The sequence below is a fragment of the Heterocephalus glaber genome, unplaced genomic scaffold, assembly GCF_053883595.1.
Source record: "Heterocephalus glaber isolate CG9 unplaced genomic scaffold, H.glaber_assembly_v1.0 deba00001451, whole genome shotgun sequence".
NCBI classification, from domain to species: domain Eukaryota; kingdom Metazoa; phylum Chordata; class Mammalia; order Rodentia; family Bathyergidae; genus Heterocephalus; species Heterocephalus glaber.
The window spans coordinates 397,665-413,318 of record NW_028258301.1 but is presented as its reverse complement, the minus strand read 5'-3'; the positions used below and the strand labels follow the sequence as shown (position 1 = coordinate 413,318).

At 42.4% G+C, this 15,654-nt stretch overlaps 1 protein-coding gene across 7 annotated transcripts in view; it reads left to right on the top strand.

Annotated features, from left to right (window-relative positions):
• Window positions 1-3,580: 3,580 nt before the first annotated feature.
• Zyg11a (zyg-11 family member A, cell cycle regulator) overlaps window positions 3,581-15,654 on the top strand; it is a 55,471-nt gene continuing 43,397 nt past the window's right edge. For 5 of the 7 annotated variants that reach the window (XM_087214832.1, XM_087214831.1, XM_087214829.1 and 2 more), the window contains exon 1: window positions 3,581-3,815. In XM_087214832.1, coding sequence (XP_087070958.1) covers window positions 3,726-3,815 — 90 coding nt within the window. In that variant the 5' untranslated portion in view covers window positions 3,581-3,725. The remainder of the gene's footprint in view (window positions 3,816-15,654) is intronic. The other 2 variants (XM_087214834.1, XM_087214833.1) reach the window with 1 other exon arrangement.

Genomic DNA, 15,654 nt, shown 5'->3' with positions numbered 1-15,654 from the left:
GCTGCCAGAAAGAATGTACAGCAGCATTACTGTGTAGATGCTAGAGACCTGTTAATAAATGCTGGGCATGGTGGTGCAGGCCTGTAACCCCAGCACTTGGTAACCCCAGCACTTGGTGCTCCCAGCACTTGAGAGGCTGAGACAGGAGCTTTGGGAGTTCAAAGCCACAGAATGACTTTAATATTGGCCTTGACTGAATAGGAGACCTGTCTCAAAAACCAAAAACAAAGTCACTACAAACACTACTGCTTCACTAATAAAAATACTGTATTACATCTGTTAGGGTGGCTGTAAGGTTTCTAAATGTAATTTTTATTATAATTTTTATAATTATTTTTCTTAATTTTATATTACCTGTATAGTAAAGCACTTAATGTAATGTTATTATGGACCATAAACGGGGAGGAAGATGAGTTTCTTTGGCTAACACTTCACCAATTTGTTGAGCTGTGTTATGTAGAACGTCACTTAAAAAAAATAGAAGGGCTGAGAGGGATGCCCTAGCCTGCTCAAGGCCCTAAAATTCAAAGCCCAGCACCCCCTCCCCCCAAAAATTCAGTCTTTCTTCATTGTCCCCTTTCTGCTTGTAGTTTTTGTTATGTTGATCGACTTAGTGTTTCAGAGGACTTCCTTTCTTCTCCTTTACTCTTTTTATCTCCTATTCCAATCTTCAATATGCATCATAAAAGTCTAATGCACTGGGCTATCCCATAACTTCTCCATCTGTGAAGACAAAGAAAATGGTGGAAACTATTATTTGCTGTTCATTTTAATCATTTTTAATCCCAGCACTCTGGGAGGCTGAAGCAGGATTGAAAGTTCACAGCCAGCCTAGGCAATGTAGCGATTTAGCAAGATCCTGGTTTGTTTTGCTTTGTTTTGTTTTGTTTTTTGGTACCGGGGATCAAACTCCAGTCCTTGCACTTGCGCAGCAGGCCGAGAAACCACTGAGCTAAATCCCTGGCCTGATCCTGTTTTAAAAAGGAAAAAAAAAAAGCTGGGGATATAGCTCAGTGGGAAAGCTCTGGGTTCAATCCCTAGTACCGCAAATAAGTAAATGAATTAATAAATTGATCCATGGGAACAGATCAACTATAGGATTTGTAATCAATTCTTATCTTGTCCCTGAAAGACCCTAGTTAGCAAGACAGACTCCATATTGCTGCTTGACCCACCTGCCTGCCCTTTAGATGAACTCAGTAGGAAGCTTAAAAACCTCCTCCCCTTAGAAAGTCTCTTTAGCAATAACAATTAATAAACTATTCTTTTACAAATGTTCTAACAGCAGGACATTCCACTTCTGTAACTTTTGCTTGCTTTACTAGTTCTATCCCATAGGGGGGCCTAGAAACTGTTGGCCTCAAAGGTGTATAAAACATGTTTGTCTTTCCCCAGTCGGGGCTCGACTCCAATGCTCAGCTCGGGTCCGGGCTGGTAATAAACTCCTGTGTGACTTTAATATTGGTCTCTGGTTGGTTCTTTCTCACTGGGTACAACAGTCCCAAGTACTATTGTAAGAGGTCTATAATTTCAAATGCTATTAGCTACTCAATAAATTCCAGTGATGACTTCAAATTCCAATGTTGCCCCAAAATACATCAAGGCAAGATTTTTCTTTGTATTTAGTCAGCTAAGCTTTGCAAAGACTTTGTAAAGAAGCTAAACACTAGCTGTGCATGATGGCACACTATAATCCCAGCATTCTGGGAGGATAGCAAGTTCGAGGCCAGCCTGCGTGATTTAGGGAGACTATCTTTTGGCGGGGGGACCCTATCTTTAGAAAAAGATAGGCTGGATAGACAAGTATTCAAGCACCAGGTCCTGGGGTGTACAAATGTTTGAAGTCTGGGTAATGAGGAATCAAGAGGACGAGAGGGGGACACACTGTAATCGCAGCTCCTTAGGGGTCTGAGGCAGGAAGTCCTCAAATTCAGGGTCAGCGGGACAATTTGGTGAGATCCTGCTTTCAGGATGAAGAAATAAAATGGGCTGACGGTGTAGCTCAGTGGTAGAACCGTTGCCTACCACATGTGAGGTCCTGGGTTCAATTCCCAGTGCAGGAATTTTTAAAAGACGTTTGGGGATGGGGGTGTGGGCGGGTGGGGGTGGGGTGTGGAGTTCGGGAGTGGGTGTGGGTGGGGGAAGGGTGGAGTTTGGGGCGGGGGTGGGGGTAGGGGTAGGGTGGCAGAGGGAAGAGGCAGATGTGTCCTGGAAGCCGAGGAATATTTCAGGGAAAAACAAATGATGACCTTGGTCAAATGCTCCTGAACAGCCAAATAAAATGAATGATAAGTGACCATTGGATTTAACAACTTGGAAGTTGAGAACGGTTTAGCCAAATGACACAGGTGAACAAACCAGTAGCAGAAGAGGAGATAGCGAGTACAAGTCACATTTTGTAGAAGTTTCACTGCAAATGTGAGAAAAGAAAGCTAAAAGGTATTTTTTTTCCCTTTGGTACCGGGGATAAAATTTGGGTCCTTGCACTTGCTTGGCAGGCAGTGGAACCCCTGAGGTAAATCCCTAGCCCTAAAAAGTTATTTTTTATCTCTCAGAAAAAATGTTTAAGTCCTAAAAAAAAAAAATATATATATATATATATATATATATATATATTTTAGTAAAGAAACAAATAGGAATCCCAGCACTCTGAAGGCTGTGCCAGGAGGGTCCCGAGTTCAAGTCCTAACCGAGCAATTTAGCAGAGACCCTATCTCAAAAGAGAAAACAAACCAAAACATACGGATGTACCTCAATGGTAGAACACCCTTGGGTTCCATTGAGAGTACCACAAATAAATAATACAATGAAAATATTTTTAATTAGGGAAAAGTGTCAGCAGGTTTATATGCTGGTGGGAATGAGCTGAGAAAGGGGAAAATTGATAATGCAGAAGAAAGGCCCTTGGTGGATGTTGCCTTTTGCAAACAGAGAGGGGACGGAATTTAGGGCACAAACGTAGGGATCAGCCTTAGACCAGACGAGAGCATAAATGGTTTAGAATAAAGAGGGAAAGACAGAGAGGGACCACAGGTGAAGACTACATGCGTTAGTGGGAACTTAAGATGTTTTTGAAAGAGATGAGTGAAGCTGGGCGTGGGTAGTCCACCCGTGTAATCTCAGCACTCAGGAGGCTGATGAAGGAGGATCGCCTCAAATTTGAGGTCAGTCTGGGGTACATAGTGAGTTCAAGGGCAGCCAGCACTACACAGCCAGACCTTGTCTCAAAAAATAAAAAACAAACCCGCAAAACAAAAAGATCACAAGTTTGAGACTAGCTCGAGCAATTTAGCAAATCTTTGTCTCAAAATTAAAAAAAAAAAATTTAAAGAAGTATTTAAAATATATATTCAATTCTGCAAAGCCATAGTCCTTGGAAATGTTCCTGCGGGGCAACAGGAATATACTCTCTGGATTCCATGCAGTGTGGGTTCGAGCGCAGCTGGCTTCCAGGGGTGAGCAGGAGTTGGGGAGCAGCTGGAGGAGCGAAAGGTTAACTCCGGGAGGCGGGGTTCAGGTGGGGCCTGAGTGGGCCCGTGGGGGCGGGGCCTACGGCTGCCGGCCCAGAGCGCCTGCGCGCAGTCTCGCCGGGCGTTTCAAAAGACCTGCTGTTGAGCGGTCCGTTCGCACCCCGGCCGTCGTGGATCTCCGCAGCTCTGGCCGGTTCCACCCCCCGCTCCACGCTGGCTCTTCGCTCCTAGCTCTCCGCCTCATCGGGGGTCGACATGGTCCACTTCTTGCACCCGTCGCGGGTGCCCCGAAGCCTCGTGCCTCCCGACGCCCGGAAGGACGCCCAGGGCTGGCGCGTGGTGCAGGTGAGGGGCGCGCGCGAGGGGCAGGCGGGCTCGGGAGCGGAGCCCACGCCGGCCGGGGCACCCGGCACAGCTGGGCGAAGCGAGCCGAGGCCTGCGTGACTCAGGCGCGCCCGTCTGGTTCCCCTCCGGCCGGCCCTCACTAGACGGTAGCCCAGGTTGCCACGGTGGACCCGAGGGCCTCCAGCCTTGGCCGTTTCCCCGTGTAGGTTGCGGGCTCGGAGTTCCCCTGGGGCTGAAGGCTGAGGTTCTGGGCTCCACGCTGGGCCCTTCCCCCTCCCCGGGGCGCAAATGCAAACCGCAGGAGATGCGCTCGGCGCTTGCGGGAGATGAAGCCGCGCGTTTCCTAGGCAACGAGTGTCTCCCATCCTCCGTGGGCGTTTCGCATCCCACTTCCCTGATGTAGGAAGATGGAAACCCTGAAGCTGAGTTGATTGGCTTTGTACCTCACAAGTTCTGAGGTCGGAATCTAGTCAACTACACTCAGGAACCACCCTTTAAGAAATCAGAATCTAGGGAGGATCAACCTAGAATTAGTACAGAGGGAAGGAAGTAGAGTATTCTGAATTTAGCTACACCTTCACCCCCGGAAATATGTTTTAAAGTTCAAACAGATTTGTGTTATATGTAAACAAGTTTATATATACATAAAATTGAGTTTTTAAATTTTGATTTTGTATCCACCAGTCTTGCCAAAGTTTTATTTTCTCTAGTTTTTGTAGGTGTTTGATTTTCTTTTCTTTTTTTTTTTTTCCTCCGGGTACCGGGGATTGAATTTAGGCACTTGCGCTTGCCAGGCAGGCTCGGCGCCACTGGGCTAAATCCCCGGCCCTAGGTGTTTGTTTTTCTATAATCACGTCATCTGCAAATAAAGCAGTTCTACTTTTACCATTCTAGTCTATACTTTTAATGTCTTTTAAGTTTGCATTTTCCAAGACTTTCTATAACATTAAGGAAAAGTGGTGAAAGATCATCTTTCTGATGTTCTAGATCTTTCCTTTTTTTTTTTTTGGTACCAGGGGTCGAACTCGGGTTCTTGTGCTTGCGCAGCAGGCGGTGAAACCACTGAGCTAAATCCTCGGCCCTAGAGCTTTCCTTTTAATTTTTATTTATTTGTACTGTTACATCAACAGTCTTAATTATTTATTAATTAATGATGTATTGAGCAACATCAGCTTTTTTATTTTGAGGTAGTCTAAGTTGCCCACGCAGGGATTGAAGTTAAGCTGTCTTTTATTTATTTATTTATTTATTGGTACCGGGGATCGAACTCGGGTCCCTTTTGCTTGCGAGGCAGGCGGTGGAACCACTGAGCTAAATCCCCGGCCCCATGACTGAGCTTTTTTTTAAGTATGATGTTGACTGTAGGTAGTTTGATAGAAGCCCTTTGTGAGATACATTCTGTTCCTGGTTTGCTAAGAGTTTAAAATCATGAACACATATTAAATTTTTCCGAATGCTTTTTTGGGGGGTCATTTATAATAAAGAACATAGCTTTTTTTCTGTTAATGTTTTATTTTGAATTTCATTAATTGTGAATTTAACTTTCTATTCTAGGAGTAAACTCCATTTTTGTCCTGATGTATCATTGTTGTATAGCACAGGATTATATTTGCTAAGTTTTTTTCTTTTTTGCCACACTGAGGATTGAATCCAGCAGTCTACCATTGAGCTACATCCCCAACCGTTTTTTGTCTTTATTTTTGGTTTTTTTTGAGACAATGTCTTGTCATCATCCTGCTTCAGACTCCAGATTATATGCTTGCATCCCACTCACAAAGCTGGCCTGCAATTCTTTTCATTCAGTTTTGCTTGTAAATTTTACTGAATTTTTCATTGTTACCCTTTGTCAGAACTTTGGAGATTTTTGATATGTTTACTTCTCAAAAGTAGAATGTATCTCACAATTATTTCTTAGAATTAATGTTAGCAACTGTAGACTGCTTCCTAAGTCACAATGCAGCACTGTCATTTCGTTGGAAATAGGTACATTCAGGGTTGTCTTAAGAGTCACCTACTTAAAGGCAAAACATTAATGGGCAAACCTGGGGGTTGAGAGCAGAGTACTAAGACAGTGCCATCTTTTTTTTTTTTTTTAGTACTGGGGATCGAACTGAGGACTGTTTACACTAAGCTAAATCCCCAGCCCAACAGTACTGTCTTTTAAGGCAGACCTAACTTTCTTTGGTACTGTTACTAGAGAAGCAATTTCTCTCTAAAAATGTTCGTAGTACTTTTTTTTTTTTTTTGGTACCAGGGATCAAACTCTGATCCTTGTACTTTCAAGGCAGGAGGCAGATGTAATACTTTTTATGTTTGGAATACATAATAAGTACATTCATTGTGGGGAATTGGTACATGCCACATCTTGATCCTTTTTATCTCAAACAGTTTCTGTGAGACCACAGGTGGCTGTATTAGCCATCTGTTTTATATTTCCTTTTCTAAAGGGTGACAGACTTTACCAGTTAAATTGTGTACCCCAAATAAACAGACACCATTAAACTACAATATATTTTAACTGCTTGAAATAAATTATTTTCAACCAGGTGTAGTGGCTCACACCTGTACTCCCAATACTTGGCAGGCTGAGGCAGGAGGATCACTGCAATTTCAAGGCCAGCCTGGGGTATATAGTGAATTCAAGGCAGCCTGAACTACACAGTGAGACTATCTTAAAAAACTAAAACAAAACAAAATGAAACAAATTATTTGCGGTTTTTTTTGTTGTTTTTTGGGTTTTTTTGGTACTGGGACTCTAACTTGGGTCCTTGTGCTTGCGCAGCAGGTGGCGAAACCACTGAGCTAAATCCCCGGCCCAGATTACTTTCTTAATTGGTTTAGCAGCTTTATATCTGCAAAAGCAGCAAAACCCACATGTTCCAAAATCAGAATGCTGGCTCAGGCTGCCTGTAAGATACATTGCTGTCTTTTATTTCTAGTCAGCTGTGAAGGTGGAACTCTGTAAGTAATAAGTACAAAAACAACCCCATCTATCAACACATACTCTTGCAGAAAAGCATACTTATAAGGTAGGGTTTGGCTTGTTTAAAAAGAAGGGCATATATCTTAGCTAAAATAACAGAAAAGTGTCTGATAAACCCGTAGAGATGATTCTGGTTTGCCTTTAAGTTTTCTTAAACTGTGACTGTGAATGATCAGGAATTTTCTTAACATAATGTCCATTTTTTATAAATTGACTTGTTCCTAGTTTCTTAACAAATCTATTTCCTTGGATTTATCTACCGTATCTTTACTGGACTGCCATTAATTTCTGCCAGCCTGCCTATGAATATAGCCTGTCTGCAGGAATACACCAGATGCACTAAACAGAAGTATCTCGTAGTAGAATTCTGTACTTGAAAGCAGCAGAGGAGAACCCATGACTAGTCTGCCAGTGCAAATACTGTACCTGTCATTCGACATTGTCACAGAAACAGTGCAGTGTGTTAACTATTCCTTCCATATAGGATAATCAATAGCTGTAAAAAAATTTTTTTGCAGTTCTAGGGATTGAACCCAGGGCCTCAAGCCTATCAGGCAAGTGCTCTACCACTGAGCTAACCCATTACTTTTGGTTTTGAGATAGGTTCTCCCTACATTACCCAGGCTGACCTCCAGTTTGTGACTTGTGATCCTCCTGCCACAGCCTCCTGAGTAGCTGAGATTATAGATGTGTGCCACCATGCTGAACAGCATTTTTGTCCAGTTTCAAAGCATTTCAGTACTAATTCTAAAGATCCAAATATCATGTATTTGTATCATTTTGGGAATAAGCCCTTTCTGGAGAGAAGCTGTGTTTAGGATGAATTGAGTTGATCATACTTTTGAAATTTGCCAGAAAATGTGAGACTATGTATATTTAAGGTCCAAGTAACAGGAACAGGGAAGAAAGAAATGCTTGGTAAGAAAATACAAAGCAAACCAACTGCCAGTGCACATGTCAGCCATGTACCTGTGGTTTGTTACACAGGTACCTGGATTCACCTTACAGAAGGCAACTCAAAGTTGAAATCCTCCCGCCTCAGCCTCCTGAGGAGCTGGGATTACAGGATTGTGCCGCCTGCCGGCATTAGAGATTTTAACTTATTTAAAGGAAGGTTATTGTATCTATTTCTCTGAGAGAAGAATTTAATTATGTAGAACTATTTATATACTTTGATATAAAAGGGTTAGTGCATCAAGGAACAACGTTATGCCATGTGTGGTGGCACACGGTTTTGATTCTATCTGAGGTGGGAGGATCCTGAGTTTGAGAGAGAGCGGGAGGGAAGGAAAGAAAAAGTTGAGTTGGTAATATGTCTTTCCAGGAATTTGGCCATTTTATCCAAGTAATCAAATTTACTGGAATAGGATTGTTCATAGGATTCCTTTATAATCCATTCAATGTATCATTCTGTGATGCTATTTCTTGTTTGTTCGCGATATTGGTAATTTTATGTTTTTCTCCTCCCCCTCTATTGATCATTGCACCTATGTATTGTCCTTTTAATGGTATGATAATAGCATTAAAACTTTACTTTTTCTTTTTTTTGTGTGTGTGGTACTGGGGATCGAACTTGGGACTTTGGGCTTGCAAGGCAGGCGGTGTCACCACTGAGCTAAATCCCCAGCCCCTACTTTTTCTTATTATGCCTTCATTTTTGTGGTTCTGGGGATTGAACCCAAGGGCTTTCTACCACTGAGTTACATTCCCAACCCATTTTTATTTTTTATTTTGAGACAGAGTCTTGCTGAGTTGCCCAAGCTGGGCTCCAGCTTGAGATCCTCCTGCGTCAGCCTCCCAGAGTTCTGGGATTACAGATGTGTGTACCACAATGCCTGGCTGCATTACATCTTTTCAAAGAACAAACTTCTTTTTTTGATCATAAACATGGTGCATGTTTCCCATTTTATTGATTTCTGCTCATGTCTTTATAATCTCCTTCTGTTTATTTGGTGTTTACTTTTGTTTTTATCACTTTAAGGCAGAAAGATAATTTTTATGCCTTTCCTAGTATCTAATATAAACATTTGAGTTATCTATTTCCTATAACACTAATACGTTGTTCAAAATATCTTTTTCTTGGGCAGGGTAAGCAAGTGCTGTACTACTGAACCACATCCCCCAGTCTTGATCATTGAGGAGTGTATTTTTGGGGGGGGGTACCGGGGATCGAACTCAGGACCTTGCGCTTGTGAGGCAGGCGCCAGAACCACTGAGCTAAATCCCCGGCCCGAGGAGTGTATTTTTTATACACATATATTTGGGAATGGTATATTATTGGGGGCTTATGAGATCCCCAGTCGCCTGGGTGAGGGTATGATGAAAGGATAAAAGAGACAGGCAGTAATTTAGAATGCAAGGGGTCCCGAGGGAGCTATGCTTCTAGTGGACACTCAACAATCTCTAGGTTGACCCACTTTTATTAGAAAGCCGAAAGCACACGGGGACGGGGTTGTGCATCATTTGCGGAACAATCTTTGCCAGTAGATGTCAGTAAATGCATAACAGGGAACAAGATTAATAGGGAACAGATCCTTCCTTCTACCCAGATGCCTATGTTCTCTGCATCGTCCTCAGCAGAAGGAATCTTGCCCAGGAGTGCTGTGCCTGTGAGTTTTCCCACACAGCCAGAAGGCCTGTGGTTTTTTATTAACTTTTCTGTTCCTGAAGCAAGTTGTATTGGCTTTGGGCTCTAAGGGACCCAAGTCATGTAGCCTGGTCCCCAATAGTACCTATCATTTTTCTTTTTTTTTTGTCTGACTCTTTTTTTTCCCCCCTTTTTGTGGTACTGAGGATAGAACCTAGGGCCTTGTTGCTAGCAAGGCAAGCACTCTGCTGCTGAGCCACACCCCCAGCCTGCTTTTTAAATGCAGTAATGAGCACTGTTGGCTTAAGTCTGTTGTGATGCTGCTTGTGTTTTATTTGTCATTGTTGTTTCTCCCTTCTTTTGAATTGAGTATTTCAAAATATGGGCCCAGGACCTGCAGGGTCCCTGAGATTTTATTATCATTTGTGAAGCCACACTTTTGTGACATTTGCAGAAATGTAAAAGAGTGCTGCTATTCTCACTAAGTCTCTTTTTAATCTATATTGGAAAATACAGCTATTTTAAAAATGTTCTCAATGTTAGTATAGTGTGAGGTTGTTTTGTTTTGTTTTGGACATGTGTCTTACTATATCCCAGGCTATCCTCAATCTCGTGGGCTCAAGCAATCCTGCTTCAGCTTCATGAGTAGCTGGGACTCTGGAGATACATCTGGGTTTAAAAATTATTTGGTTTGGCTTTAAAATTATTTCTGAATGAATTAATATATATTTTAAGGATTTCTCTGTTTTAATTTCTAATGCAGTGAATGTTATAGATAGAATTCTTTTTCGTTATGTGTATGGGGGGATTGCTGAGGATTGAACCCAGGATTTCATGGAAGCTGGGCAAATGTTTCCTATTGATATAAGAAATGACATAGGACCTCCAAATGATACAGGGGAAAAATTACAACTCCCAACCTGCTAGATGTCCAGCGTGCCAGTTCATGTTCCCCCAAATTAAAGAATGAATTCTAAGGAACAACAGAGGTGTTACAAATGGCACAGGAGAGGCCACTCGGACACAGGTCTTGTAAGACCAAAGGCTTTATTCCTGTCTGGTTGTGACTAGAGACTGAAATCGGGAGAGATTACAGTAGTGAGATGGGAGGGAAATTAGGTTTATACAGGGGTTTTTTTTGTTTTTGTTTTTTTTGGTACTGGGGATTGAATTTAGGACCACTGAGCTAAATCCCTGGCCCTATGTAGGTTTTTAGAAGGGCCTAAGAAATCTGGAGTGGAATGTTTATGATTGAGGGTCCAAAGATGGTCAGTGCAGGTGTGCGTATAATACTGGACTCTTAGGCACCAGGGAGATCTGTTCTGTTTACTGAGAGTGGCCTGTTGTTTGCTGAGGATTGTGTGTGTTTGCTCAGAGGATCTCCTTCAGGCTAGGCATGACAGGTGGTTAAGAGTAGGACATTTATTGAGGGGAAAGCTACAGCTCCTGAGAGGTGAGAGACAACCTAAAATTGGGTTGCCAAGGACCCCATTTCTCAAGGGAATTTTTTTTTTTTTTTTTGGTTTTTGAGGTAGGGTCTCCCTTTGTAGTTCAGGCTGGCCCTGAACTCGAAGTGATCCTCCTGCCTCAGCCTCCCAAGTGCTGGAATTACAGGCATGCGTCACCACGCCCATCTCTTCAGGGGAAGTTTTATAGAGCACAACCACATAGGTACAACGTAGTTACAGCTATGATCAACCAATAAAGATTATAAGTATAGTTGCTTAGGTAACATTGATCCAATGGGGAAGCAAGTCACATAGCAAATGTACGTGGAAGGAACAAAGAACTTTTTAGGAAGGGATGAGTCTGAGGGTCTTGGTCATTCCACTGAGGATCTTGGTCACCCACCGAGGTGACTGATATCTATCTAGACTTCAGTAGATCAGGTGTCACCACTTATCTTAGGCCTGGTCATTTCATCTTTTTCTTGAGGCCTGGCTTCCAATAGATGTGCCTCTTGGCACAGTTGTAATGTGTTTTTACCTTTGTCTTGACTCGAGGGCCTAGCCCTATCTGACTGCCTATAATATTTCTACCTAGCTGAGCTGTTTATAATACTACCAGTTGTGTTTACTTCGGCAGGACATACACTAAAATACTACCACTTTTGAGACAAGGTCTCACGAAGTTGCCCAGGCTGAACTTGAACTTGAGATCCTCTTCCTTCGGCCTCCCTGAGAACTAGGATTGCAGGCCTGTGCCATCTCTCCTGTCAGAACCCAGTTTTTTGAGTTTTTTTTAAGAGTATGAATAGATTGTTCTAAGACAAAAAGTTTGAGAGCCATAGCCCTGGGGCATATGTGCCTCTAGTCTTAACTACTCAGGAGGCTAAGGCAGGAGGATGGCTGAAGTCCTGGAGTTCAAGGCTAGCTTGGGCAACATAGTGAGACCCTATTGGATGGCTGGCTGTATTCTTTGGCTTGTCACAGTCCCCTTTAAACATACTACTTTGTTTTATGACAGTATTCTCTTAGTTTTCCTGCTCTTTTCCTTTGTGTTTTTTTGTGGTTGTGGTACTGTTGCTGCTGGAGACTGAACCCAGGGAGCACTGAGCTACATCTCCAGCCCTTTTTATTTTTTATTTATTTTTAATTTAAATTTTTATTTTGGTACTGGAGATCAAACTCAGAACCTTGCACTTGTGAGGCAGGAGGCGGCACCACTGAGCTAAATCCCTGGCCCTTTTTATTTTTTAGATTCTTATTAGTATTTTTTTGTGATGCATAGTAAATACATTCATATGGGGAACTGGTTGTGTTTTGGTGTCCATACCCTCTTCGACCTATTTGGTGTAGTATTTCAGTCTTCTTACTGTCCAACCTTCTGGGAACTTGATCCCCAGTACCACTCAGAGAGGAGAAAATGAACCATGGTAATGTTGATGATACAAAGACAAATCAGACACTGGCATACAGTAAAAGCCAATTAAAAGCAACAACTAGGCCACCATTAACAATGGAGAAGAAATCAGCAATAATAATATCAAAGACTAACCTGTTACTGACATACCGTAATAACCAGTAGGTAATACTGTAGCTACAGCTATACTGTAACCGTCATTAACAATGGGAAAGAAATCTGCAATTATAATGTAGCCACAGATACAAACCAAATACTGTCGTATAGTACATACCTCTGAAAAGCAATAACTAAACCACCACCATTAACAACAGAAGAGAATTCACTTATAATGGCATAGAAACAACTAAACAGCTAAATTAATAAAGGTAAATAGAAATAATAAAATGGAGGCAGAAGGGGAAGAAGTAAGATTTGAGAGAAGGAAGATGAGAGGAAAGAGATAACTGATCCAATTAAAGAAAAGAAAGTAGAGTTAAGTAAAAGTGACAGAAAAAAGAATAAGAGAAAGTAAAAGAGCAAGAGATAGAAAAAAAAGTGAGTCCAAAAAATTCCTGCACCTGTTCCCAAGGTAGGTGGTATTGGAATTCACCAGACGTGGTTGAGGGTAGTGAATCACAGCTAGAGCCTATTTTGTTATTTTATTTTTTTTCGGTACTGGGGATGGAACTCGGGACCTTGTGGTTGTGAGACTGTTGATGGAACCACTGAGCTAAATCCCCGGCCTATTTTGTTTTTAGACCCACCTTTTGTTGTGTGAATGCAGTCCTGCCCTACCTTTCCCATTGGATGGGGTCAGGGTGTGGTGTGGTGTCTGCCTCAGGGCTGGATTCAGTCCAGCTGCTCTTAGTGTTTGTGTCCTGTCACTGCTATCTCCTACTACCATATTTCCCTGAAAATAAGACTGGATCTTGTATTAATTTTTGCTCCAAAGGATGAATAGGGTTTTCTTGGGATGTACAACAATCTACATTTATTCATGTACAAAAATCTACATTTAAAAAAAATCCTGTCGATATAGGGCGTATGGCCTATGGACTTCTAAATAATATAAGGAAAATATTATAACTCTCAACCTGCTAGATGTCTGAAATGCCGAGTTTATGTTCTCTAATATCAAAGAACAATGGCAGTTAAGAGTATGGAAGAATTTATTGAGAGAAAAGATAGCGTCTGTCTAAGGGAGACAGAAGGGAGTCTGGAAAACGGGCTGCCTGCTGATCCCCCTTCTCAAGGATGTTTTATTGAGTAAAGCCACCAGGTGAGGCAGGTTTAAGGCGGGACAAAACTATAGTCAACTAATAAGATTAAAAGTGCAGGGATTATAGGCATGTGCCACTGAGCCCAGCATTTTATTTTTGCGGTAGAGAAGGTTGAGCCCAAGGTTGCTCTACCACTGAGGTACATCTCCAATACCTTTTATTTTTTATTTTGAGACTGGGTCTTGCCAAGTTCCTAAATTGTCGAGGCTAAGTTTGAATTTACGATCTGAGGGAGGCAAATTCAGGAGAATTGCAAGTTGGAGCCCAACCTGGGCAACTTCGTGAGATCTTGTTTCAAAATAAAAAGGAGTGAGGACATATGTCAGTTTAAAGACCCAAAGTTTAATCCTCTGTACTACCAAAAGGAAAAAACTATACTACAAAACACCACTTTTGGGGGATTATATTTAAATTTTACCGTAATTCAAACAAAAAAAAAAAAGGAATGATACTAGAGTGTAGCTCCTTGGAAGAGCACAGGAAGTTTTGGCTTCGATTTCTAGCACCCAGAACAAAATAAAGCATGTATCTGAATCCACTTGATGCTGCCATAAGAATATCTGAGACAGGGTAATTAATTAATCGAGACAGGGTCTCCCTATGTAGTTCAGGCTGGCCTTGAACTTGCAGTGAGTGCTGGGGTTACAGACTGAGAAGGGTTGTTTACAGAGAAGAGAGATACATGTCTCAGAGGACTGGAGGCTAGGAAGGCCAAAGGTTGAGGAGCCTAGGTCTTTTGGAGGCTTTGTTGCTGCATCATCCCATGTTGCCTGCATGCCTACCTGCCTGTGTGCAGGAGAGCTGGACTCCAGCGGAGCATGGTGCCACACACCTCTAATCCCAGGGCTCAGGAGGCTGAGGCAAGCGGGTGGTGAGTTTGAGGCCAGTCTGGATTACATAGTGAGACCTGTTTCAAAATCTACTGAAAAACAAAAAGCTGGGCCCAACCCTTTCACAATAATAAACTCACTCCCAAAATAATGATATTACTCCATTTTTGAGAGGAGAGATCTCTTTATTCAATCAGTTCTTAAACATCCCCTGTCTCACCATTGTCACACTGGAGGTTAATTTTCCAACACATGAACTTTGAGGGGCACTCTCAAACCACAGCAAAGAGGAAAGTGATTTTAGCATGTAGAGTAAATTTCCTGGAGAAGTTTGGTTGTGAAAAGCAATAACTGAAGGGGATGTGGGAACCAACAGAGGGCTTGTTTTCCTGTGGTTTGGTTTATTTCTGTTTTGCAGTGCTGGAGTCTGACCCCAAGGCCTCAAGAATGCTAAGGAAGCACTGTACCAGTGACCCACATCCACTGCCTAGCCTTTTTTTTGTTGTTTTTTTTTTTTGGTACCAGGGATCGAACTCCAGTCTTTGCACTCGTGCAGGAGGCGGCGAAACCACTGAGCTAAATCCCTGGTCCAAGCTTTTTTTTTTTAATGATATGGTGGGATGAAACTAGTGAACATTGCGGTACGTTCCCAGGAAGGCCTTACTCTGACCCCAACCCCTTGCAGTGCTGGAGATTGATCATGATTTTTTTTGGTTTTTTGTTTTGTTTTGTTTTGGTACCAGGGATCAAATGTGGGACCTTGTGCTTGCAGGGCAGGAGGCGGAACCACTGAGCTAAATCCCCAGCTGATTATGATTTTTAAAAAAAATTTTTTTGGTGGTGCCTGGGATAGAGCAGAGAGCTTGTGCTAGGCAAGTGCTGTTATCACTGAGCTCCATCCCCAGCCCTCAGGAGGGAATTTAATGAGTTCAGAGTGCTATGGGAATCAATGATATGTTTGACTATTGAACCCTCTCAGAAAGGTGGTGGTCTGCTGGTGTGTCACTCCCTCTTTCTGGTACAGTGCCGTGCCTGTTGAGTGAATGAATGCTGCTGTCTCACATGGGAAGGGGCCATGAGTCTTTATGTCTTTCCTGCCTGTTACTCTTCTAGAGCCTTGAGTGTATTTCCTTTCTAGGTAGTGACCACTTTGAAGAGTAGGGATAGGCTTATTCCCCCTTGGCACAGAATAGTAGCTGAAAAAATATATCCAAAGTGGATGTCCATGTGACCTCTGAGTAAAATGTCCCAAATGTGTTGAAATTGTGTGATTTCTCGGTTTTATCCTCCAGTAGGCTGTTAGCTCCAAAAGGGT